The sequence below is a fragment of the Mycteria americana genome, chromosome 3 (assembly GCF_035582795.1).
Source record: "Mycteria americana isolate JAX WOST 10 ecotype Jacksonville Zoo and Gardens chromosome 3, USCA_MyAme_1.0, whole genome shotgun sequence".
Taxonomy (NCBI): domain Eukaryota; kingdom Metazoa; phylum Chordata; class Aves; order Ciconiiformes; family Ciconiidae; genus Mycteria; species Mycteria americana.
In genome coordinates this window covers 36,444,406-36,469,785 of record NC_134367.1, presented here as the reverse complement: position 1 = coordinate 36,469,785, position 25,380 = coordinate 36,444,406, and the positions used below count along the sequence as shown (strand labels likewise).

Genomic DNA, 25,380 nt, shown 5'->3' with positions numbered 1-25,380 from the left:
AGGGAAAAGGGAATTAAAGATTTATACTGGGAAACAAGGACAAGGCAGGGAAGGGAGCATATTCATACTGCCTGGACTGTGCTTCCCTGGACAATCAGGCCACCTATAATATAGGTGAATTTAATGGAGCAGTGCTTTCCAGTTACAATGTTCCAGAGTGATATAAAGCAGTCAAATGTGTAAAGCAAATATCATCAAAGACATTAAAATCATATAAGAGGAAGCAAGGCTGATATGTATCAGCAACATGGCCTCCATGTAGTTTAATATGCTTGATTTGATATCGGCCATACATGAACATCAATAAATAAGTAAATCCCATTATTCACTCTTATTCAGTAAATTAGGGTAAAGTATATTACGGAATCTCTGCAGTGATCTCAAAAACAAGAGTTAAAAACCCTGGATGCTTACACAAACTAAAGAAACAAAGACAGGGAAAACATAGAACTGGACATTTATGGCAAAACCAACAGCATCTTGCAAGATACAGCTAAAATGCCTAGTTACGTTTTTATCTACCACAATACCAGATGTGCAATACCAAAACGACTGCATGATAAACCATAACTACTACATGATGTCACTACAACCAAGTTAAGGTTTCTGTGAATATATAGCCATTTCCATAGGTTATCATGTCAGCATTTAAGTTTAACCCTATGAATTTCTTGTATGAAAGTGTACATAGAAGTATCTTACTGAATTCTGGATTAAACCTACCGATTACTTTACAATTTGCTCTGTCTGTATGTCAACCAAACAAATCAACACAAGAAATTCAATCAATAACTTCAGTCCAAAAGCACAAACCTCAAAACAAATTTAGTGTTTTCTGTCTTGCCAGCTCCCGATTCTCCAGAGACTATGATGGACTGACTCATCTTGAGCACTTTCATGTCACGGAATGCTTTATCAGCTTAAAAAGAAGAATATGTTAAACGTGACAAAAATTAATATTCAGGAGAGTTGCAAGCATAAAGCTAAGCTACAATACAAAAATTAAAATGTAACATTTTCAGGAATAAAAAAGTAAACCTTTACAATTGAGTGCATTACGACTTATTAAAGTCTGTTTCCTTTTAAATTATATTATAGTTGCTCACCCTCAAACATGGACATGGAAGAGCTTAAAGTCTTTGAAAACAAAGACCTACTTAACTATGCCCAGGACAAAATAAAACAAAAACCATCACCTAGAACTAAATCTCTTGAATTAAATGTATTTACAAAATTGTAACCAATCTTACTTTAATGTGTCCTTTAAAGGGAAACTTTCAGTTGCACTTTGTAACAAGTAACATCTGAAACAAGGAAACTTTGAAAAACATGGGTAGTTTTCTTGTTATGCAACAGGTGCTAAAAACCCAGGTATTCACAATTTTGATTACAAAACAAAATGCAACACAGTGAGAAGGCTTTTAACAAGTCAAATGTTGATTTGTAGTTTCCAAATTTTTTTTTCTTAAACAAAGTGACTGAAATCAGGTTTATCCCGTTAATAACATTTAAATGCACTTTCTGCCTATAACACAAGCATATAAAAAGAAACAGTGCATCTGCTCTGGCAACATAATAAAAGGCAAAGGAAATCACTACACTGAAAGATAGTGCCAATCATAATTATGTCATTCTTCACTTCTAAAATCTGTATTTAATGGTTGTAAATTATATTTAAACCACTTAGACATAAAACACTGGAGGTACAGAATAATAACAACAGGGTTGCCAGGGTTGCTAATTTCCAAGTTCTTCAAACTGCGTATGGAGAATGAGAAGATTTAGCAATCAGTGTTTTTATTTTGTAACAGTTTAAAGTAAATTAATTACTGTTACAGGTGGCAATTTACAGATAACTGCACAGTATTTAATGTTTGTTTTGTAAAAGACAAATACAGGCTCAATACATACCAATAGCAAAAACATGTGGTGGCAATGTTCCAAGTGATCTACCCTGGTACTTTTTAATAGTATCTGAAGAATAAAACTTAGGTATATCAAAATATGGATTCACTGCAATAAGAATGTTGGCTACATAGGTCTGTGAAGAAAAACAATTAACAGCAAACTATTAGCTAGTATCCAACCAAGTGGTTAACAGCAATTTTCTATTACTACTAAAGACTACAGTCTAAGTACAACAATTACATTTACACAATTGTAAATTACATTTACAATTCTCTCCAGCTAATGCAGATGCAAGAACGGATATATTTTCAGAGTTCCTCTAATTATCTTCTCAGGACTTCTATGAATAAGCACTTCTCAGGAGAATTTCCTAACCACTGAGCTGTGGAGTATGTCCTGAATTTGACCTTTCTCCCAATCTCCTTTTAAATTATCTCCTATTGTCCAAGTTACTGGATCAAGGATAGGACACCACAACCTCCTCCTCAAAAGTGAATAAACTAAGCTCCTGGCTAGCATAATGCACTCTCCTCCAGTGAGGAGGATAATTTTTCAATATCTAATGGAAACAACTCAGCAGGAAGGACTGACAGGATCCTGCCTGGGAACGCACTCAAGCCAGGCAATAAAAGCATTCAGCCGAGAGAAATTAGCTATGGCTGCTTCCACAGTGAGAAATACAGAATGCAAATGTTCTCTAACAGAGAAGGAATTCAAGAAGAATCTCAAACCAAGACTGCTTTTTACCTTTCCATAGAATAAGGAAGATGGAAGATAAGTTTTTTAAGGTTTTGGGAAAAAGAAAAAACAAAACCAAACCCACTTTCATAGCTTGGTTATAACAGCCAGATTACATACAAGGAAGAACAGGTGTGTGAATCACAGAAAAAAGCAGATTTGCAGGAAAAAGTTTGAAGAAAATCAGATAAACTTTCAGCTTGAGTAACAACAAACCAAGTAAGTTATTAAGCATATCCCTAGACAATTGAAATATGGACACTATTGTGATATGTTGATAGAAGGCTGGATCACACACAATATATGAATTTTCTTAGATGTTTCTAATTTTCAGCACTTATTTCACTGAAGAAAAACATATGCACAGAGTTCTTCGAGAGCTGCAAGTACTAACATTAGTTTTCCTTTTAGTAACAAGACAAATACTGTCAAGCAGCATTAAACAAAAAGCAAAAAAAAATTGTTGGTTCAAACTGTATCTTAAAGTTACAAGGGAAAAGTAGTTAAAATATAAATTGAACCTTAGTTGGTTTGTTTGTTTGTTTTTCCTCCAGAAAATACACCTGCTCAGGACAACATATTAGTAGTATTTGTTTACAATGAAGAAAGGCTTTATGAACCTAAATACTACCTTACCTCATAACCAGTTCAGTTTTAGAATTTTACTTCCTTGGGGGTTTTTGGGGTTGTTTTTTAATTATTATTTTTCCAGAACAGCATTCAAATGGCCATTTTTATTTAGTTATTTTAAAGCTGGTGCTTGATCTTGAGCCATAAAGAATTTATAGCTATGTAGAATTAACTGCAACAAAGGAAAACAACTATACTTTCTTTTTATATTTATATAAAACGGTTTAACTAATTCTATTCATTTTAGAACAGTACGCTAACACAAAACTTGATTATTTTAACACAGACACTTAGAAAATATGTAGAACTGTTTTGTATTATTACTAGGCAGCTTTCTATTAGAAAAAAATAAAAAGAAAGAAAACTCTTATCTTTCTTCTGTTTCACAGCTGTCAGTGTCCAGGCAGATGGCAAGGACAAAATGTAATTTAGTCAGAATTCATTAAGTACAATTAGGCAATTTGATAGCAATATAAAAGATTAAGATGGACATCTGAGCTAGGAGGTGTCAAAGACGGCACCTGTTTGCTTCGTTCAAAAATAATGAAGAAAGAAAACCATCTTTGTTAACAGCTACTCTACCGGCGAAGTAAGTTACCTGCAGGAACAGACCTTTGTGATACAACACTGTGCTATGGTTGCACATGAACTATCACATAGAGAAAAGTCTATTGCTCTGCCTGGTAAAAATCTGCTAACATTAATGTGATTCAGATCTCAAACCAAGTATAATGTTAAAAAAAAAAAAAAAAAAAAAAAAGAAAGAAAAAGAAGGCTAAAACTTCCTAACCTTCTTCTTCCTAACCTTCCGAACCTACCATTTCTGTTTGGTTTCTGTTATAGGAAAAAATAGAATTGGAAACACTCGTTTGGTTGATTTTTTGAAAGGACATCTATCATTAGACCGGTTGTCATGACACGTAATACTTACGTAAATTCTGTCCTTACTGTACCGAACTTTGATATTGTGAAGGAGAGTGGCCTCATTTAAATACATAAGGGAACCTGCAAGTAAAAGACAATCATATAGCATTAAGAGCTCAGGACTACCTTTGTTTACAGACAAAAAACTAAATCTTAGGATTACGAAGAATTTTACTTCCCCTCTCTTTGGTTACAGTTTAATCCTATCATTTCTTTATACTGTCTTGAGGCAGAACTGCTGACTCAATATATGCTTTAAAAACCATAGACGTGCTCTTCACTGTACAACTGTAACTGAGTTACAGAAAGTTGCTGAACACAGAGTCAGACTCCAGGAGTCCCTGCACAGGCCCTGCTCAGCATAAGCTCCCTTCAGACGAACACGGTGTGTCTCCTTCCACACTGGCCCCTAACTGCACAAACTGGTGCCTACCAAAATCCCTAACACTGACCGTTTCCTTCCTTCCAGCTCCCCTCTCCAATCTCTGCCACAGTGTCCCCAGGGTAATGACACCTAACTGACGTTTAGAATAATTGCTGTCTCCCGGTGATTTTTAGATGTTTATATTCACCGATTCAATCGGGAAATACTGTCTAGAGGCGGTGGCAGGCACCATGGCCACACCAGGCACCAACATAACCTTTCATGTTTCAATTCTTAATTTTGTTGCTACTAGGCCTCCTCAAAGAAGCTGTTCAGGGGAAAAAAAAAAATGTTAACACAACAAAACCTAGCTTTATTTTTCTCCTTAGCTCATTAATATAACCGAACCAACTCTACTGAAATGTTACAAGGCAGCAGCTCAAGGCAGCAAGCAGGCACCCACAGAAAGCTTCAGACCGTACAGGTTCACATTCTGGCAAAGCTGGTCCTTGTTTTCAGCTATAAAGCACTGGAAAGTGTTAGCAGCCTTAATTACAGAGGTCATTACCAGTTCCCATTGTAACGATATTAAAAACATTAGCCCCAAACCAACTGAAGGCACTACTCATTATGCAGCCTCCATTTTCAAATATGCTCAATCCTCTTTTTGTCGCCACTTAATATTCAAGTGCACAACCCTATTTCGTCTAGTTACAACTGACTGACTACCATACTGGTAAACCTTACAGCATTAGTGTCACTGAAGAAGTTGTATACATCTGATTACTGTTGATGGAGTAAGCACTGTGCCTGTAACTGCTACCCCACACCTCACACGAGGGCCGCATATGCACCTCATCTGTAATGACCAACACAATGTTTCTCAAGTTGGACTGATGCCCTTTCTCGAGGGCTTCAGCAGAGAAAAATGTATTCCAACTTATTTACACAAATGTGCAAGAAGGGCTGCCAGTTCTTATGACCTAAAGTCAACCTGCCCAGCCACCTCGCCCTGCAAGGACACCTGAAGCTCAGTAAGCAGCTCTTAACATCTCCTTCAATGCTCCTCCTGCTGAACCAAAGGATAATGGGAGCTTCTCAAGAGCATCTGTGTTTTCGTTTTCAATCTTTTACCCTTCCTCCCACAGTGGACCGAGGAGTGGCTGTGGTTCTGCCTCCTACCACCTACACCAGATCGGGCTGAAGCAAAGGCAGGTTCAGCAGCGACGTGCAGCCTCCCTCTGGCTTGCGTAGCTCCACTGAATAACAGCTCTTCCTTCCCTTACATGGCTAAATACAGCTTCGCTTCATATGGCTCGAGTCATTCACACTCCTCAAAGGACACTGCAACTTCTGGGCTGTTGAGAAGAAACCGTCTTCCTCCGCAAAATCCCTTGCATGTACACCCCTGCGTTGGCGGAGGCACACAAGGCGCGCTTTAGCTTTACGCTAAGCGAAATCTTCATCTGGGTCACAACAGCCCTGAAATGGGGCCTGTGCACGATACCTTCATCAAGCAGCAGGCTGGCCCTGGCCCCCACAGCCTTTCCCCTGTCATCCCAGCAGACCTACATCCCCACTAACCACGCAGTCGCTGGTACGTGCGGCAAGCGAGCGCAGGCGCCCGGCGCTGCGCCGCAGGACTTCTCCTCTTCCTCCCCTCCCCAGGCGCGCTCAGTCCACGGGCCTGAGAAAATGGCGCTGGGACCACAAATTGCAGGTCTGCCTCCACAGACCTCTTTCTGCCTTCACGTCTTTTTAAGGAGGTCGTCCCAAGAGAAAGAGACATTAAAAGGAAATGGGCCAGAAACAGAAACTCCTGCTTGCTCTAATGAAAGTTAAAATCTCCTTCTCCCCTTGTGTATGCCTTGGGGGGGGAGGGTGAAGGGTGTTAACTTTTGAAGTTTGCTGATTTTTTAAGTCATTTGGATTCTCACTACTAAGTTGAGAAACTACTATATAGTAATTGTCTACATACACTTAAAGAAACGATCCTCTCCCTTGACTCTATCTTCGTAAGAACCTCTCAGGATTTGCAGTATGTTTTAAAGGAAATAGTCATCAGTTAAGCATCCTAATAACAACTTGATAATTATCTAAACAACAAAGGACCCCAGATTTCAGTGCGTCCCCGGTACCCTCTTCACAAAAGGACTCCAGCCCTTGTTAAAGCAGTTATACCTGCAGATTCGGTGCGTAATGGGAGCTTGCTCCCCGAGGGAATGTCACTGCCTTCACTCAAGACATGCAAACTAAGGCTTATGTCAGCAACTTTATAACGCATCTTCTTTAGAATAAATCCTTTAAAAGAGGCATCTATATCCAGAGGCAAAGGAAGTCACCAGAGAGAGAAATCTAAATATTCATATGGCTCATGCCTAAACATAACCAGTGTATGTACGTGCATTTAATAGACCATATATTTACTTATACACACACACATAAAGTTCACAGAAGTGAAGTCAGGCACTAAAAGCTAGGAAATATCAATGTCAAATTTACTCACACTGGCACTCCTGTGCACAAAATGAAGCAGGGTTTTTATGGAAAATAATTTTATCAAGTAATTCCAAGGCTCTGCATCTGTAGAACTATTTTTTTTTTTTTTAAGGTTCTTATCCGATACTCTGCTCCCCTTCATTTTTTTAATATTGTTTCACCCCAGAAATAAAAAAAAAAAAACAAAAACCAACAAACACCAAACTTTTTCTTGGCCACAAAAAATAAAAATTCCACATATGGTGACAACCCCGCAAAACTGAGTGGGGTTGGGGGGTGTGGGTGGAAGAAGAGTGTGAATCACAAAAAAAAAAAAAAAAAAGTAGTAAGTGCTTTGTCTCTGTACTGTTTGCAATATGTACTGAAAATTCACATTTAAGGAAGGGCTAGATTCTCAAAAAGGTGTCTCTTGCAGCTAATGCATTTGGGATATGAAAGACTAAGGGTGTAAAAAAGCAGTATTTCAGCAAATTACTTCCTAGAAGGGAGTTAATCACTAAAGCATAGGTTGGAATGGTAAGTGTATTATTAACTAGTTTTTCAGGATTTTTCAGAAGCGTATTATAAGGAGAGACTGAAAGCAGTCTTATAAAGTTTCTCTTATAAAGTTTCTTCTTAAAGATCAATGTGATCAGCCCAAATGCTCTCTGAGAAAGGAAAATGAACTTGGGTTTCACACATCCTGGAGATAAACCTCAACTAGTGAACAAAAAGTGAGAATAAGTTAGAAAAGTCTCAAAATAATGTCTGATACAGAAAGGATTACTGGATAAAGCATTTTGAAGTCTTATATTTTACTCAGTAAGCCAAAGAAGACATTTTCTCTGATAGGAAGACTGTTTTAACTTAAATGAGTAGTATTTTGTTGGAATCTCAAATTATTTCCATAATGTCATTCCAAATTTCAATTCCCTGACACTAGGACACTGAGGTGCCAGGACATCTCAGTAAAGTCACTGTGACAGATGCACAGATTAAATGCATTTCCCTAACAATCATCATGTGCAGAGAATACAGATACCAGCTTTGAAAAGTTTCAAACCACGTAATGTTTGCAAAAATATAAGCAACTGGAAACAAGGCTACCAGCTTGGTTCCACCTGTAATGACACTGTACCATCTAAGCCAGATCATAAGCCTCAGGTCTCATCATCTTGTTCCTTATGGAGCAGCTGTAGCAGCTGTATTTCCTGTCATGGGATATAAATATTAACCCCTATTCCAAAACAGGAATTGTGGTTAAATCATCTAAACAACTTTCAAAGTCCTAGCCTCTATTTTAAATGAATAATAGAAGATACTTCTGCTCACCATTTACAAGGTTAGCAGTATTTTCAACAACCAGTAAACACCACAGGAAACATTTAAAAGAATTGCCTTCATCAGGTTTTCAAGACAGGAGAGTCTCTGTGATTTGCTCACACAGAGCACCAGCAGCAAAATATTTGTTTATCAGTTCTCTAAAAGCTGATGCTAGTGCTTACTCACCTTTCTTGGTACTCTCTCCCCTCTCCCCAGATTTAAATACTATCTTTGTTTCCACACACCTAACTATACAATATTTAACAAAAGAAAAGCCCTGCAGATCAACACTGAAGCTTATTACAGAAGTTCATCTCAAAACTCCTTCTCCAGCAGCACTCTTGTATCCGATTCACTACAACCTCTTTCCTCTTTCAGTGGCCCTGATGGGTCCAGATTCCTGTCTCCAGTTTTGGGAAGGTGATCTTAAAATTTATTTTCAATTACCTGTACTTCCACAGGAATGCTATCTGACAAATGGGTTACATGCAGGAAAATGCTGTACAAGACAGCTGCTGATAAAGCTGCTGATAAACTAATTCTTTGCTGCACTATAAAATATATAGTTAACTCCCATAATGCTGAATGCAGTTGATCCTGATGCAGTTAGGTGACAACTGATATATATCTGAAGTAACAGTTGTATGTGGGAATAATGTAATTATGACTTCCTCTAAAGTGTTCAACTGAAAACTAAACACCACAATAAATTATGTTTAAAATGTGCTTACTTTAAGAAGTTTAAAGGACTAGTAGAGGTCATACATAAATTCAAGCAAAGAAGCAAAACAAAGACTACAAGGAAGAAACAGGAAGCTTGTAAGGAAACAATATTCTCTCCTATACAGATTTTTTTTCAAATGCATAATTTATTTTTAAATTCATAACTTACAATTATCTTCTACATCCTTTTTGCTGTCCTCTTCCGCAGGAAACACTTGACTGATAGCAGCCTGGAAAGTCTGTTAGATGAAAAATATTAACATTGTCAGAATTCCATAAAAATATAAATGTAGTTCAAAAATGTCTGATATGATGATACAAGTGAGTGCGCTGTAATTGTGCACGGTTTAAAATGAAGTTGCCAGCTTTATACTTCAGCATTGGAAATTTTACTGAATTACATTGTACTGAAGCAGTACATGCAGTAAATGCAGAGCTGCTGCATTTACATTACTACACTATATTACACAAATGCAGTCACTGTAACATATATTTTTATTGCAATAATATCTGATGCTCATTTCCAAAATTGCATGTAATATTGTAATATTGCGTAATAAAAAAATAAGGATAAAAAAAGTACTGTAAAGGGAACAGCACTGTAAAGGACACACAACTTCCTCAGTTTGGCAAAGAAGCACAAAGAATAAAAATCAAATTATTAGTTCAGTCAAAGGACTGTACTGTCATTATCATATGTTGTTTTAAAACATTCCTACTTAAAATATAAATGTTCAATACATAATATCCTCTGTATCCCCAAATACTGTAGCTTTGGCTGTTACTTGTTGATTTTTTTTCTTCAATAAATCAACACTAAAGGAAAACAAGACCTTCCTTCAACCCTTGTATCCCAGTTATACAAAACAGCCATTTATCAAGCATTCATGTCCAACTGGAAAAATTAATAACAAAAGCAACTTTGCTTCTTTTTTATTCTCTAGAAATCATAATTTATATTGTTGTAAAAAGGAAGGAAAAACATCCTAGCACAGACTTATTACAGCATCTGCACAAAAAAAAAACCCTATTGTAAGAGGTAGGCTTTTAATTATACTTTTTTGTTTACCGTAGTAATAGCTTGTTTGAGTTACCTATGAATGAACAAAAATCCTGTTGCACCAATTAAACACGATAGCTGCCATGCTGCTGCAGGCACAGTCTCCTTTTCCTCATGGAAATGGAGACAAGAAGTCTAGTCTAATATTTGAAAAGGCAACCAACTGGATCTAAAGAATGACCTTAATAAACAAACATGGTTGGTTGTTTAACATTGTACTCAGCAAGCTAGTCCCATGAGAAACATCTCACATGGAAGTTTAGGCAAAATACAGCGACTTGCTTCATCTGTGCTTCAGCACAACAGACACAATATATGAGCTCTTGTAGCTTATGAACAGTCTGTACCATGAACAGCCACAAATTCCAACTTCCTTTGAAGTGGGAAGGGTTAAAAATGTCTCAGAGCAGAACTAATTGCTGCCAGTCAGAAAACAGTAAGACTATGATATCCCTTTCCCTACAACGTTATCATAAAGTATGCAATTTGTAGTCATAATAAATTATATTTTGTCATCCTCTTATCAGGATGTAATGCAGAAAAATATGCACAAGAAGCTTTTCTAAGGGGAACGGAGCTGCTCGATGACGTTGGAATGTCTGAATGTCCATCAGACCAACTTCCTGCAAAATATCCTTTATCAGAGCTTGGTGGAGCTGTGGAGGACCTGAACGTCTTTACCTACCTCAGAAAGTTGCCAGCTGCTATTCAGAGTTTTAGCAGGGCAGAGATTCTCCCCGCTTTCCTCCCTCTCACAATATTGCAGTTAGAACATATTATCCTAATAATTTTCTCTGCAAGTTTGTCAGCAATAAAGGTATATCTCACTGGGTAAAGATATACTTGAACACAACAGTTTCCCATGTAATCAGTTCACTGTGCATGAAACAGTGGAAAAGTTTAAAAAGAGCACGACTGGCTTCACGAAAATCTAACTTCACTTCTTGTTCTTGTCTACTGATGTGTAACCCAAGTTTAACCACTAACAAAGACAGAATTTTTTTTCACAGGAGAGAATGAACACGATACCCAGCTATTCTGTAAGACTCTTCACAAATCTCTGCTACTTTAACATTTCATGGATCTAAAGCCAGCCATACCAGATCTATCCCAGAAGAGGAAGGAAGAGCTTTTTCAATGTCCTCACCACTCAGCCTTCTGATCCAAGATAAATTTCAATGGAAAAAAAAAAAAAAAAAAAGGGAATTCATGCTGTATTATGCCCTCCTTCATTTTTTTCACTCAGTGTGAATTGTGAATTAATTTCTAGAATATTTCAGAAGTGATAAAGCAATATTAAGACGACTTATCTGAAAGCTGATGCTATTCTGCTGGACTTTTTTAGATCACAACATGAAGCCTAGTTCCAACTACATCAACAAAGAATTTCACTCCTGTATTCACTCCATTTGGACTACTGCTTTATGTAAGGTCATTACTTGTTTGCAGGTAAGTACGTTAGCTAGATGTGCAGAGCTCAGTATTGTCAATTACTATTAAATCTAACATATTAAATAAGAAAATGGGCAAGATATCCCAGGTCTATCGATAAAAAAATATCCAAAGAAATTCTTTACTATGTTGTCCCATTATGGTTTTTTTTAAACTTTTATTGCAAGGAGAATTTCAGGCATTTGGTGGAAGACTTTTGCATTAAGACATAGCTTAGGACAAACTTGTTCTAAGAAAATGGAGAGGATATGAATTTTATGAGACAGTAAAGTGGTCTCAGAAGGCAAAACAGAGGGTTTAGGTTTTTTTGTAGGTTTTTTTTTTCCTCCTTGTAATGAAGCAGCCCTTGAAATCCAATGGCAATCTTAACTATTCTCCCAGAAACTAGACGAGTGAAAAAAGATATCTTTCCATTCGAGTAGGATCTTCTTTCTACCATGTAATCCAATACGTGTAACGATGCCTTCCTTTATACCTTCCAGATACAGAGGAGACATCCCTACTCTCAGCTGTATTTCACAAACCAACCTAAAGCAGTACAAATGGTGCGTAAGACAGACAAGAACGTGTCTCATTCACGCAAGCAAGCTGCGCTCACTGCTAAAAAAACCCCCTTAGCTTGAAACACTGAACTTTGGACGTTCTGATCCTTACTTTCAAAGTACATTTATTCATTTATACTTAGCCCGGGAAAATACCTTTCTGGTTATTCACAGCATACCAGAGCAGGTGCCTCATAAAGCCCTCCATGACCCTTCAGAACCAGCGCAGAGCCGTAAGGTGCCTCTCGGTTGATGGCAGGAGGGGTGTCAGCAAGTGCCTGCAGCACCACACGCCCTCCCAACAACTGCCAGAAACTCACTCCTGAAACACTCTAGGGAACACCGGCCCCTCACTCCTCAGTGCCACGAGGATCCCAGGATGGCGTTTCAGGGTGCAAGTCCCTCCGAGGCATCTCTTCCTAATTGCTTTACTTAGATTGGCTCCCTCCAGGAAAAGAGTAAATTCCTCATTTGGCAATTTTGCTGTCATCTGCCTTCTCCTTGTTACACTATCAAGCAACACAACAAAGTAATATAAATGCAACAGGATCTGAGGTTAGGATTCCCGGTAAGTTCAGAGAAGTGCACTCCAAGTAGAAGTGTAAATGCAACACTAGTCAACAACTGTCTGTCCTTCTACCTGCCTCCTTCCTTGTACACCAGCGTGCGACCGCTGGTGGGACAGGGGCCAGGGCTCCCAGCCCCGGCCCCCACTCTGGTTCGGAGCCCATCCTCAGGGCAGCACTCCAGCCCTAGGTGGGACCACGTTCATTAGCAAACCCCTCTCCAGTTTCTGTTTTCTTTCCAGTCGTGGCATTTATCAGCCTTGCAAGCCGATGATCTAGTTTTCGGGGAGTAGCTCCCATCGTGTAACACATGCATCCTCTGTTCTGATAACACACTCCTGCAGCTTGGATTACTCTTTCTCGAATAACGCAAGTGAGGTGACTCAGATCCCCACCTCTCTTTAAACACTCAGCCTCCACACAGAAATGTAAATGCCGTTGTTAACTCTGTATGGGCTGCAGTACCCAAAACTGCTACTACTGGTTTATAAGTAAATCGGTGTGTTGGCCAACTACCTTCACCCAGTCTGGACTGGGTAACTTGGTTTCATAATACAAAGCAGTCTATGGCTACGCTGGCTTCAGGTCCTCGTCTTCTTGCCACTGCTTGCTGCCATCCTGGAAACTTTCCACTTCTTCATTTTTAAGGTGGATCCATTCTCTGACCTCATTTGCTGTGTCATGCACAGCTCAGCGAGCAGAGCTCAGAGGGTGCCACTCTGCAACGCCAGAGCTAGCTACGGGTGGGGAAGGGAGGGAAGATTTTCAGGCATCATGAAACTGCTGCCTTGAAGCATTTATTGCAGTTATTAACAACATATTTTATTTAACTATTAAGTGGTACAAAAGGCAATAATCAAACATATGCATACACATTTCGTTTTCAGCCTGTGATCTCTGGTAAACTATCAGCACCTACAGAGAATACGTATGACATGTTAACGACCCAGATTAAAAAATAATAATAAGTTACACTGCCCAGATATGTTTACAAGATCAGGTTACTCCTCTCCTCCCTGTAATTATCATGGGCAACTCTGGAGCTGCTGGATCACTCCTTCTTACTGAAGAGCATTTTTGAACTATCACTTCAAGTAAACAAAGTTGATAATAATGGGTATTGATGCTGACTACTTCAAATTAATGGTCTAAGTGCACAAGAACAGTCTCCTTAAAAAGACAAAAAGCAATGAGAAACTTTTCACTATAAAAAGAAATCAGTGACACCTTGGAAAGACTGAGAAGGTAATCAAGAAAATGTTTTACTCCACCTCTATTAATATAAGGAAGTTTGATAATTATAAGTATGGGACCATAATCTCTATGGTATTTAAACTGTGAAGTTTGTTCCCTTAGATGAATGAACATTAGGCCCTTAATTGATCTGCTTAATTCAAGAAAACAGTCGACAGCAGAATAACAAACTTTCTAGACAAAAGAGATTGTTCGTTGTGAATCATGAAGCAAAATATTTGTATTTTAGGATCATTTTTTGGTTTCACACACAAAAAAAAAAGCTCCTTGAAAGGAGGATATGTCAGAAATAAATAGTGACTCAGGAATCTCCTTATTGCCTGTTTCTGTTTCAATATACAGACTTTTGCTCTTTATCACAGAACCATTTGGGGATATAAACAGAAATAGTGGTGGGGGTCAAAACCTTTTAAGTCAGTTAAGGACTACTTAGTCATAGTTTTGGAATATTTAATATTCTTGTCTGAATATTTTTTTCTTCCCTGAACTGAAGAATGCATACTACTACTACTAAACCTACAGACTTTCTCTCACACACACAAAAATCAGACATTACACTTGCTTTATATTTCTAAGGAAAGCAAAATCAACTTCCTCTCCAAGATGTAGGGAAAAAAAAAGCCTATAAACATTATTCCCAAAAGGAAGGACTGCTGCATAACCTTTTGACCTGTGACAAGGCATTCTCTATTATTGTTGATGTGAAAAAAGAAGTTACAAAAAAAATTTTTGTCTTTTTCATACCTGAAGATACAGAATGGACAAAGTTGTTAGAAAGGGCACATACCACATATTCACAAAGACCAAAACCACAACTTTTAAAACAGTGTCTGATCTTATTCCAGCTAGTAAAAACCAGGATGCTGACCATCTGAATTAGGATAATTGATAGATACAAGGAACTTCCTATAAAAACTGACATTTAATTACAACATACTGAATCTGAAAGATGTCATGATAAATGAAGCAGTTGGAACACACTAATTAGGATGAATTAGGACTTCATTTTAAAAAGTTACATTTATTTTGCCTTTAATTTGATGTAGCAATTCCATAGGACCTTTGTTTGACATCATGTTACTTTTAAAGGTACTTGAAATAAGAGGATTCATCTCTCAATCTTCATCAGTCTAACAGTAAGGAGTCTAATCTAGGCCAGAGTCTAGGACACCCCGGCAGGACACTCTGCTATGCATTTAAGGGAAAAAGAGACAAGCTAATCTCAACAGTAGACTCTTAACCAGTCTCTAATTTAGAATAATAAAGTATATAGTACTGAATCAAATGGCTATGGAGAATCAATCCTTCTGTCTTTCATGAGCACGTACACACATGCAGATAACTGACAGAAAGCAAGCACTTCTTATCAGTGGGATATTTCATTTGCAATGCAAGCTAAAGCTAAACAAAGATCCTTAGCCAGAGAAAACGGACTTCCCACTCCTTCAGGTGGCGTGTAATGGTACAGGTAAAATGGGTTTTGTGAGGTTTTTCTCTATTCCTTTGCTTGTGAGACTCTTACCTTGCCTTTCTGATTCAAAGGTTCAATAGTTAAGTTGTCAGTGCCAATGTCCACAATCATCCCCATCTGAAACCCATCTGTTGGGTGTGGAGCCCAAACGGGCTTCCCGTCCTCCATTGTGGGATCTATCCAGTATACCCTGTAAGAAAAATAAAATAAAAATTAAACAAAAAAAAATTGTATATAAATTTAGTAAGCTATCAGGATTCACTATACAGACTTAGTTTATTATGTTTATTCCTGTTATTCCATGTGGAAGTAGCCAGCCTGTCAGGACAAGATTCTTCCAGCCTTTTTCCAACCTGTGACACTTGGCTTACAGAGGACCCCCCCCTCAGACCTGGGTATGGAGAAGATTCAAAAACAGATCAGTTTTTGGGGGGGTCCACAGACTAATCCCTGCAGCTCCTTCCCCAATTTCCCTAACTTGTGAACCAAAAAGGGAGTCTATTTCACAATCAAAATAGAAGTACAAGACATTCAAAGCTAAGACTATACTAGGAGTATGTATATACATACATGTATGTGGGTACACATGTGTGTACACATGTACACACACACACATATATCTATATGCACACAGTGGGTCATATGACTAATGGATACTTGTCTGTACCTGATTTGGTGCAAATACTTGAATTTCTGTTAACGGGCACATGTCGAGGCATGTGAGCAGAACTGCAGTCTCTTGTCATTTCAGACGAATGAACGTGCCCACTCTTTTCACATGGCTGGGCATATGGCTTTTAAATAACCCACTAATATATTCGGTCACGATTGATTTATCATATTACAAGCTTTTCAGAGACTGACCTCTGATACTATGACATTACAACTCTGCCTCTTAAGGAACACCGACCTTACTTTCTATAAAAATATGATGTGTAAATCATTTTAGAGGAATCTACAGTCTACAAGTGAGGTAGATGCAAAGGCCAAGACATTCAAACCTTAGGCTCCTCAAGTTATGCAGCTAAATAAGCTCCCAACTAAAAGGAGTATTTGATTGCATGCAATGCTCATTGAACTAACCAGGAAAGTTGCCAGGATTGGCACACTCTGAATGGCTAACAGTGCCATTTCAAATATGCTGAATTAGTCCTTCAAAAAAAAAAAAAAAAAACCAAAACAAAATCTACTTTATAGTCCTGACCCTAATAACAATAGGGAGTCCACACAGCTTGAAAGGCTCACTCCTCCTGGCCATTTCTTACTCCACTCCAAAACTCATTCACATACTAAACTGACGTGTTTTAGTGATTCCAAAATTTGTAAAAAGTATGTCATATCACCTAGGTGTAACTTGCCTCTCTCAGCATGAACAAAATGAGCCTGCCAAGCAGCAAAGAAAACACTGGCAGCAAACTCAAAGAGTCTGTAAGCTAGGAAACATGTCCCACATTTTTCTTTTCCCACATCTGAAGGAAAAAGGAGCTCCAAAATTTCTCACAACCAGGGAAGGCTGCAGCCCCTTTGCCATAAGCAGCAGCAAGGAAAGAGAGTCATCAGCCCACCAGAAAGTTGTACAACCACGAGCAGAAAAGGACACTCTTGTCCCACAGAGGATCTGTCAGGACGTGCTGCACATGATCTGCTTTTTGCTGCCTCCAAGGACTTTAGAAAGGTTTGAAGAGAAGGAAAAGGCTTGCTGTGACCGCTTTGAGAACGCTGTTGGGTCTTAACATCTTGTCAAGGGATAACACAATTTGCTGTTAACTTTAATGTGAAATGATAGAAGATAAAAAGTAATTCTAAAGCAAAGATTCAGAACGCAAAGTCAAGTATTTTTTTAAATGGAGTAATGTTCTGAAGAGACAGAAAAAACTAGCTATAGAGTTCTTAATTTAGTGTTGATATCTGGTTTTGTGTTTAAAGTTACTCAATCAGATTTTTTTCTCCCTGAATGGAGTTCAGGATGTAAGAAGCTCATTAAGATTTTAACAAATGTTTCTAGTGTATTCTACTCACGTAATTCATGCTACTTAAAATGTAATATTTAATACAGGAAAATGTGCAGTTTACTTTTCCCCCATGAATGGAGCATATTAACTTCTTTCAACTACTCATAGAAAGTTTATGTTCTAAAACCTTGAGTGTCACATTCACTTCTATTTACTTCAAACCTTCTGCCACATCCCATGAACTCCACAAAACATCATCATCTTCACCATGTGTTGCCAGCATCGTACAATAAATCCTGTAAAACAACGTCTGCATTCACTCACAATTGGCTGTTGGGCATTTTTTCTTTACTTCAGGATACTGTAAATCAGATCTAGTACACACCACAGTTTTACAATTTTTTGTTTGGTTGGTTTTTTTTTTTTTTTTTTTTAGCCAGATCTGACCGCTGAGTACAACTGCCATCGTGGGCATAGTTGCTAAACAGCTGAGTTTATTTCTGGATATAACCAGGCCTTCATTTCTTCACAAGCCTACCATTTGCTTTTAAAATGCTAGCTCAAATTAGTACCTAGGTGATATGTCACACAACCACTAAAAACAAGGCTCTCTTTTACATCCCGAGTAGCATGGCCAGGGCTCCGGACGTAACTATGTCACACAAGAAACAAACCCTGAAATTACTGCCAAAATTTCTGCCAAAAGTTAGAATCCAACCTCCCCAATTAGCATCCAGAGGCGGCTTCTTTGCTCGCTGACATGGGCTTTCACATTCTTACCATATTCTTAAGCCTACTTCATGCTTTATTAATAAATTATGATAGGGGAGCGTCATGAGTTAAAAAAAATCCTCTTGAAGGACAGAGCAGTGATTGAATTCAGCCACCACCAGGAAATGTACGTTTAAGAAAAATACCTGAGGCTTTGCAAGCGCCTAAGAAGCCACTGGGTGAAAGCACCTAAATACCAGTGTAGTAGTTATTCACGGCACAATTACTTTTAATAAATACAGTCTTCTGCCTGGGAAGCGACACAAAACCAGTTGTAACATTTTGGTTTTGGCACCACTCCATCTCTGTCAGCTGGGACTCTGACAGGCAGCACATTAAAATCGGATACCGAAACCTATCAGATCATACCTGCTTTATTATCTATCCCTCCAGCTGATGTACATGCCATTGCTCTTGAGAGAGATGCATGAAGTCTGTTCCTGAACCAGCTCATGAATAGCCAGTTTCCAGCCCAGCATTTTAAGGTGAAAAGAAACAAAAAAGCTCGAAGTTCAACTACCTGACATAAGTCCTTTAGAAAAAGAAAACAGCATTTTTTAAAACATGAAACTATGCTTTACTGATTAAAACATACATATCACGGAGTACAAACTGGGAAAAATACAGATCTGAATGGAGAACCTTCAAATCGTATTTTCCCCATAAAAATACGGCCCCAGTCTGGTTACAGACCATTCATTAATATCTATCAGTGGCAACAAACTTTTTTTTCCCCATGTGCATCCATCTAACTCCAATCTACATGCAGCCAACTTCGCTACACTGTTGAAAGAGCACACCGTTTCTGAAAAGTGAAAACAAAAGGACTCATATCCAGGCTAAAAGCACTAAGGCAACGTATTTGAGAGCAACACCAACAAACACAAGGAGTCACCTGAATGATGCTTCCAAACAAATGAGGCCAATATGAGCCATCTTCCACATTTGTATTTGTATATATGTACTCAACATATATTAAAGTAGTTGATTATAAGTTGCTAGGTCATTTTGGTCTCCACAATTAAGACTTCTTCCACAGGAAGGAGAGAATTCACAAAGGTTACGCTTATAACCGGGAAGCCACCCAGTCAGTAGAAAAAGAGACCAGGAACCCCGTACTGGAGTTTGTCTCTCCGTTGAGCAGGGGGACAGTAATAAAACAAGCCTTTGTCTGAAGTTCGTAAACTTAATAGCTATTCCTTCAAATGTCAGATTTTATATTTTCATAACTGGCAAATAGTAATAGACCTTGCCTTAATTATCAGTAATAGTATTCAACACAGTCAGCATGGCTAAACACTAGTAGCCAGCAGTTCAAACAACTTGCAAGACAAAACTATACTGCACTCCACAGATTACAGCAGCAAGAAAAACACCCACCAGCTCTTCTTTAACTTTTTTGCACTATTATTCCCTCTTTTGGAGAATGTTTAATGATATTGTTTCTCAAAAAAAGTTATCTACTTAACACATTTAGTATATGAAAAAACTAGTATATGAAAATAGTATATTTAGTATATGAAAATTCCTCAATCAAAAGTTGGTATGTTATCATCCCACTTATCTTTACTTAAATACCATTGATTTTAAAAGAACGTAATACAACTACATTTTGGGTTTGTAGGGTATTCAAAAGGAAATCAAACAGTACCATCAGGTGAAAGAATTCTAGGAAGGCAAAATACAGTAATGTAATTTTAAACGTGTTACCAGAGCCCAGAGGTAGGCATTTGCATGATCTATTTACTATTGTATGAACAGTTTACTATAATAGGGCACTGTACTGATTGCTGAATTAACTAATCAAAACAAAAGAAAAATTATACTTGCCCTGGTTTCAGCTGGGATGGAGTTAATTTTCTTCCTAGTAGCTGGTATAGTGCTGTGTTTTGGATTTAGTATGAGAATAATGTTCTCTATCTAGAGAAAATTAACTCTATCCCCACTGAAACCGGGACAAAACTTCATTAAACAACTGACGGTATTTCATTAGGTTGGCTAAACCCAAGGAAAATAAACTAGTCAGAATAGGTATAGTAGCAAATTATCACAGTACAAGTAGAATTACATAGGTTATTTTATATTAAAAAAAAAAATACTACTTGTGTGTTTAAGAGCTGCTCAAAATTCTGCAGGTTACACTGGGCCCATGAGAATGCTTTGGGAAGGGTCCTGTGAACACACAGGACAGACCAGATAGAGGAAAACATTGATACACAGTGGTAGCTTACTGTCAGTCAAGTTATTTTTTCAACCCTAGTTCAACTGTTTAACTGAAACTTCAACAAATCAAAGCTTAGGCAGCATTCAGCACTCTACTGAAGGTGACACAGTATTTCAAAGGAACTGCAGAGATAGTACAGAGATTTTTTTATTTTTTTTAGCTAAATGCAATACAGTCATAAACTGCACTAACTGAATATTAAACCCATTCAATTTTTATTTCTTATTTACTTTTTCAATTTACTACAGAACTTCTCTGCATTAACACGCTCTAGTTTAGCCATACTAAACTGCAGTTTTTTCATAGCTACTTATGACGACATCAGCAAGGTAACTGTGTCAGGTGCAGACTTCTGCCAACCCAGAAAAGAGGAAAACAGGCTAGGAGACAGCACAGCACAAAGGTATATTCAAAAACAAATCGCCTTGAAAATGTTAATGCTGACATGTTAATCACCAATACATTTTGTAGATGTATGCAAGTAAAACCAAGAATAGTTTTCTGAGAATTACTACATAAAAACTTCTACATGCTCTGATTGCCAGAGACAATTTGAGCACAGCAGCTGATGAATTTACTCTCATAGCATGCTCATTTTCTTGTATATTTACACGTATCAACACGGTTTCAATACTGAGCAGCTAGAAACTGATTTCTGTAGTACTTCTGTAAGAATCACTCTTTAGTATTTGCAGTCACTTCATATTTTGCACTCACATAGGAAATACCTATTCTGCTGTTGTGTTTACTACTCAAAACATTAAAAAAAAAAAAAGACAAGCCAATCCCTCATGCTTAAAGCAGAAGAGAAATCTAGTTTTATTTTCTCCACATTAAATGTGGCCATTCCCAGTTACAAAAAACTGTTCTGGACCTCGGTAAAGCAAGCCTGCAACGCTCCGTATCATTTCCCAAACACCTTCACCTGGAACATCCATGCTTTCTTTCCAATTCCCTCACTGTGGGAAACATTTATGAAGAAGTTCAGAAATTGGAAGGAAAAGGCACAAGTAATCCCAGTCATATATCCCTGAAGAACAAATCTTAAGGCACAGAAGAAGGGGTGTGGTAGAGACAGGTTTGGCAAAAGACCGGTACAGCTTACTCTAAACCATCTCACCTTCCTGTGTCTTAATTGCTGCTCGAGCCAATTCACCCCAGCTACACTCCTGGCTTTGCTCCCTGCTCCTGCCTCTTCCTCTCCTGGCCATGTTTAGAAATACTGATCCGGGGCAGGAGATGGTCTGAGTAAGAACGAGTACTTGGGGGGCGGGGGAACAAAAAAAACCAAAACCAAACCAAAAAACACCTCCACTTTGTCTGCAACTATTTAAATGGTTGCTGCAACCCAACAAGTTCTTGAAACCAACCAGATTTGTTAACTGAATTTATGGTAAGAAATTCCCTTCACAGGAATGAATGTTTCATATTTAACGCTGTTCTGAAAATAAGGTGTTACGTGCATTGAGCTGTAGGCAAGAAACTCTTCCAGTTTTGAAATACATTTGTTTCATGCTTTTTCAAATGCATCACATTTAATCAATTATGACTTTTGTATATATATGCACACCTTTCACATAACAAAAATGTAGCCCATTAAAAAAGGAGATCATTAAAAAAGCACCTATTGTAGTAAGATTATCTAACATAATTTGTACTTTAACTGAACAGGTTTCTAAAAGGCCAAGTGTCTTTCCACCATTGTTTACTAAATGCCAAGAGCCTCCGTACACCCTAAGAAACAAAAATAAGTACTGTGTGGTCAAGGGAATCTGCCATTGGAGGTTACGGTGAAACTCCGAGAAAGCCAAAGGAAGGAGGGTTTGGGCAATTACAACAAACACGCCAGCTCTGTGGGTATGGTGGAAGAAATGAGTCTGCAAGAGGGGCCGGAGACAGAAAAGGATGGCTCGTTGCACACCAGTAGAAGAGAAGCAGCAAGCACTCTCATGAACTGTACCGTGTAAGAAGATGACAAGGAATGGAGAAGACAGAAGGTCAAAAGAGACTTAGCAAAGGAAGACAGCAACACACACATTTTATATTACCCAGCAGATTGATACTGGCTTGTATTAAATCCGGAGGTAATCATGACAGTGTTTGTACTTGGCATGATGTACTTCCATGAAGAAAGAGCAAGGCATATATGAAGGGAAAAAAAAGAAAAAGCTAATTTCTATAAACATAAAAGAATAAGTTGAAGGGAACAAGCAGCTTCCATCTGTCATCAATGCCAACAGACTTAGCTCTCAGCAAGCTGTAGTATGGAAGCATTTGCTTAGACCTTTAGAAGAAAAACCCATCATTTTATGTAAAGTTTCGTTTGGGGCCCCTATACAAATGTAACAGTAGTTCTAGCTTCAAGAATTTCAAGTCTACCAAAAAGCAACATCTCACTTCTACTAAGCCTAACCAAAACCACTAGCGGCAAAAGCTCAGTGGAAAGTTTTCCCATCTGCCAACAACGGGGGCTGCAGGAGCAGGTGCTTGTGGGGAAAGCTTTCCAGGGGGCTCTGCCCAAGCGGGCTTACTGGTTTTTGGAAATGCATCCCTCACCAGACTCCACGAGCACCAAAGATCTTTGTGGCACCTGATGTTACTGTGTCCCCCATAGGCACTGTGCCCACCTGCGCTCCCCATGGCAAGTACTGACTGGATCTGTCGAGATGTGGCTTATGCAGTAGCATCCTACTGCAGTACCAATTCAAAATGAGAACAAAACAAACAAAAAAACCTGCCTCAATACCACGAAAGTTAGGCTGAAACAGCTCTTATTTGCAGCAACGTCGTTCCAGTTAATTTCTTAATAAAATTCTAGCTAGTTAAAAAATTCTGTCAAACTTTAGTACCAATTCTCTTTAGCCACTATTTGTCCAACTGCAATTGATGTTATACAAGACTAAGCTGAATTTTGTACAACTCTAAGCTTGTAAAACCCTAACCATAGAGGTTGTGGTCTTTTGACTATGACATTGGGAAGTTAAACTTGATTCATATTAGGATCAACACAGTCTGATGATTTCCTCTGTGATTCCTGCTCTTCCGCCAGCTTTTTAAGCTACTGTTCTCTCAAGAACATTGTTCCTATTTTAGTTCCTACTAACAAAATAGAGAGGTTTCTGTCCCAATTCTTGTTAATTACAATAACCCGAGCAGAGCTCCCTAACAAACCAAGGAATAAGTATGCCAAGGGGATCTGCACAAGCATTTTTGACCAACAGCAATACCTAAGCCAGTAAGAGCAACAAGCAGAAAGAGGAAAAGTAGCAAAATACAACGTCAAATTTCAGCAAGACCACAAAAAAAAAAAAAAAAAAGCTGAAGTTAAAATTAAAGAAAGAACTCCTCAGTTATGGTCTGGACACTACTTCAGAAGCATTACTAAACAGAAGAGGACCAGAAAAACAGAAGAAAACCAATATGGCTAAGAGACAAAGTCTGGAAGAGGTTGTTGAAACCAACCGAATGCTTTCAGACTGTGCAAGTCAGCCCTAGTGAAACCAGCAAGCAGTGAGAGGGGAAGAAAGGAAGTACAAGGCACAACTCAGCAAACAGATAAAGGCATCAAAGCAAAAATCAAAGGCGTCTTAAGCCATGTCATGATGAAGAACACAGAGGGGCAGACAGACACGCTCTCTTGCGGATCTAGCTGGAGTAGTTCAAGCTAATAAGGTGAACTCTGGAGTTAACTACCCTATAGCTGAGAGACCACAGGCTGTGACCGCTGGCAGCAGTGCTCAAGCACGCTAGCTTAAATCATATTCAGTGAAGAGGCTCAACAAGGGCAGGTAACTTCAAACCCCTTCAGCTAGCACTTTAACGGTGTATTTGTTTACACCCTTGTGTGCCACATTTTCCAACTGTAACCATCAGAAAGAACAACTGCTTCTGGAAGAACGAGGATGTCTCTCTCCAGGCCAATTTAAATTCTCCTCCTATTGTGTCATTTTCCAGCCTTCCCCACCCATTCACCTTCTACATCTCATACTCTCCTACTGTCAAATTAGAGTGCCCCGTTTCCCCGCCCAACGCACCCTGCTGCCAAGCTATTGCTCATCTTCAGGTGACCTAATACATTAACTGATGCGTTTATTCTCTTTTAAGACCACGCACCCATTGGTTTCTCTTTGAGCTCTGTGTACAAGGCAAAACAAAAGCTACCAATCGGCCTGAAGTCTGCCAAACACAAGGGACCTCAGCTCCAGCATAAAAAGTAGAAAATCAGATTACACAAATGAAAGAAAAATAGTAAGGTAAGAAAGTCCTTCCTCTGATTCCCAAATACTCAAAGGAAATGCTATCACTTATCCTAACTATTGGTTTGGTATGTAAATATCTGGTCACCAGCTTCCATAATCTGAACTGCAGAAGCTGCATATGATAATAGGGACACCAGAATTTTAATCCTCTGTAGACCATTATAAATGTCAGCTAAAAGCACATCTTGGGGTAACCAGCAGGGGCTCGTACCAGTTAAAGCAAGCATATATTGCATTTTACATCAGCTTTTGCCAAGCTGATTCAGAAAGAGGCCAATGTAGACTGAATCCCAATAATTTATTCTAGCTCATATGAACACAGATAAACCCAACAAAGTTAATCCCCTCACAAGAAAATCAGAGGCATATTCCTAACCACCAATTTAAGGGGGGAAAAAAAAAGGGGGGGGGGGGGGAACCAACAGCAACAAAAAAACCCTTTTGAGTACTTTTGAATTTTTGGTAATTCACCAGCAATTCAAGAACTCTCCACAACTTAACTAATTTTTCAGAAAAATGTTTGAAGAAGAAAGCCGACACCTAACCAGTGACAATACCATACATTTAGTACTTTTAGATGAGTCATGTTCAGCCCCTGAAGTTCAGGCAACCCTACAATTCCAACACAGAAAGTCAAGAGTTGAATCGTAACCTTAAGCCTATCAGTAACTTTGTTCTCCCCAGCTCCTCTCCCAAATGCTTTAGAAATACTCTAGGGACTCCCAGGGGGTAACCAATTCA

The 25,380-nt window shown here is 38.5% G+C and overlaps 1 protein-coding gene across 5 annotated transcripts in view; it reads right to left on the bottom strand.

The window, feature by feature from the left end:
- Nucleotides 1–25,380, bottom strand: part of MYO6 (myosin VI) — a 115,522-nt gene that overhangs the window by 67,658 nt on the left and 22,484 nt on the right. For 4 of the 5 annotated variants that reach the window (XM_075498231.1, XM_075498233.1, XM_075498229.1 and 1 more), the window contains exons 2-6: nucleotides 15,485–15,623; nucleotides 9,258–9,327; nucleotides 4,208–4,281; nucleotides 1,912–2,041; nucleotides 814–919 (exon numbers count right to left, since the gene is read on the bottom strand). In XM_075498231.1, the coding sequence (XP_075354346.1) occupies nucleotides 814–919; nucleotides 1,912–2,041; nucleotides 4,208–4,281; nucleotides 9,258–9,327; nucleotides 15,485–15,601 (497 nt within the window). In that variant the 5' untranslated portion in view covers nucleotides 15,602–15,623. Of the gene's footprint in view, nucleotides 1–813; nucleotides 920–1,911; nucleotides 2,042–4,207; nucleotides 4,282–9,257; nucleotides 9,328–15,484; nucleotides 15,624–18,525; nucleotides 18,548–25,380 lie in introns of those variants that run through there. The other variant, XM_075498232.1, reaches the window with a different exon arrangement.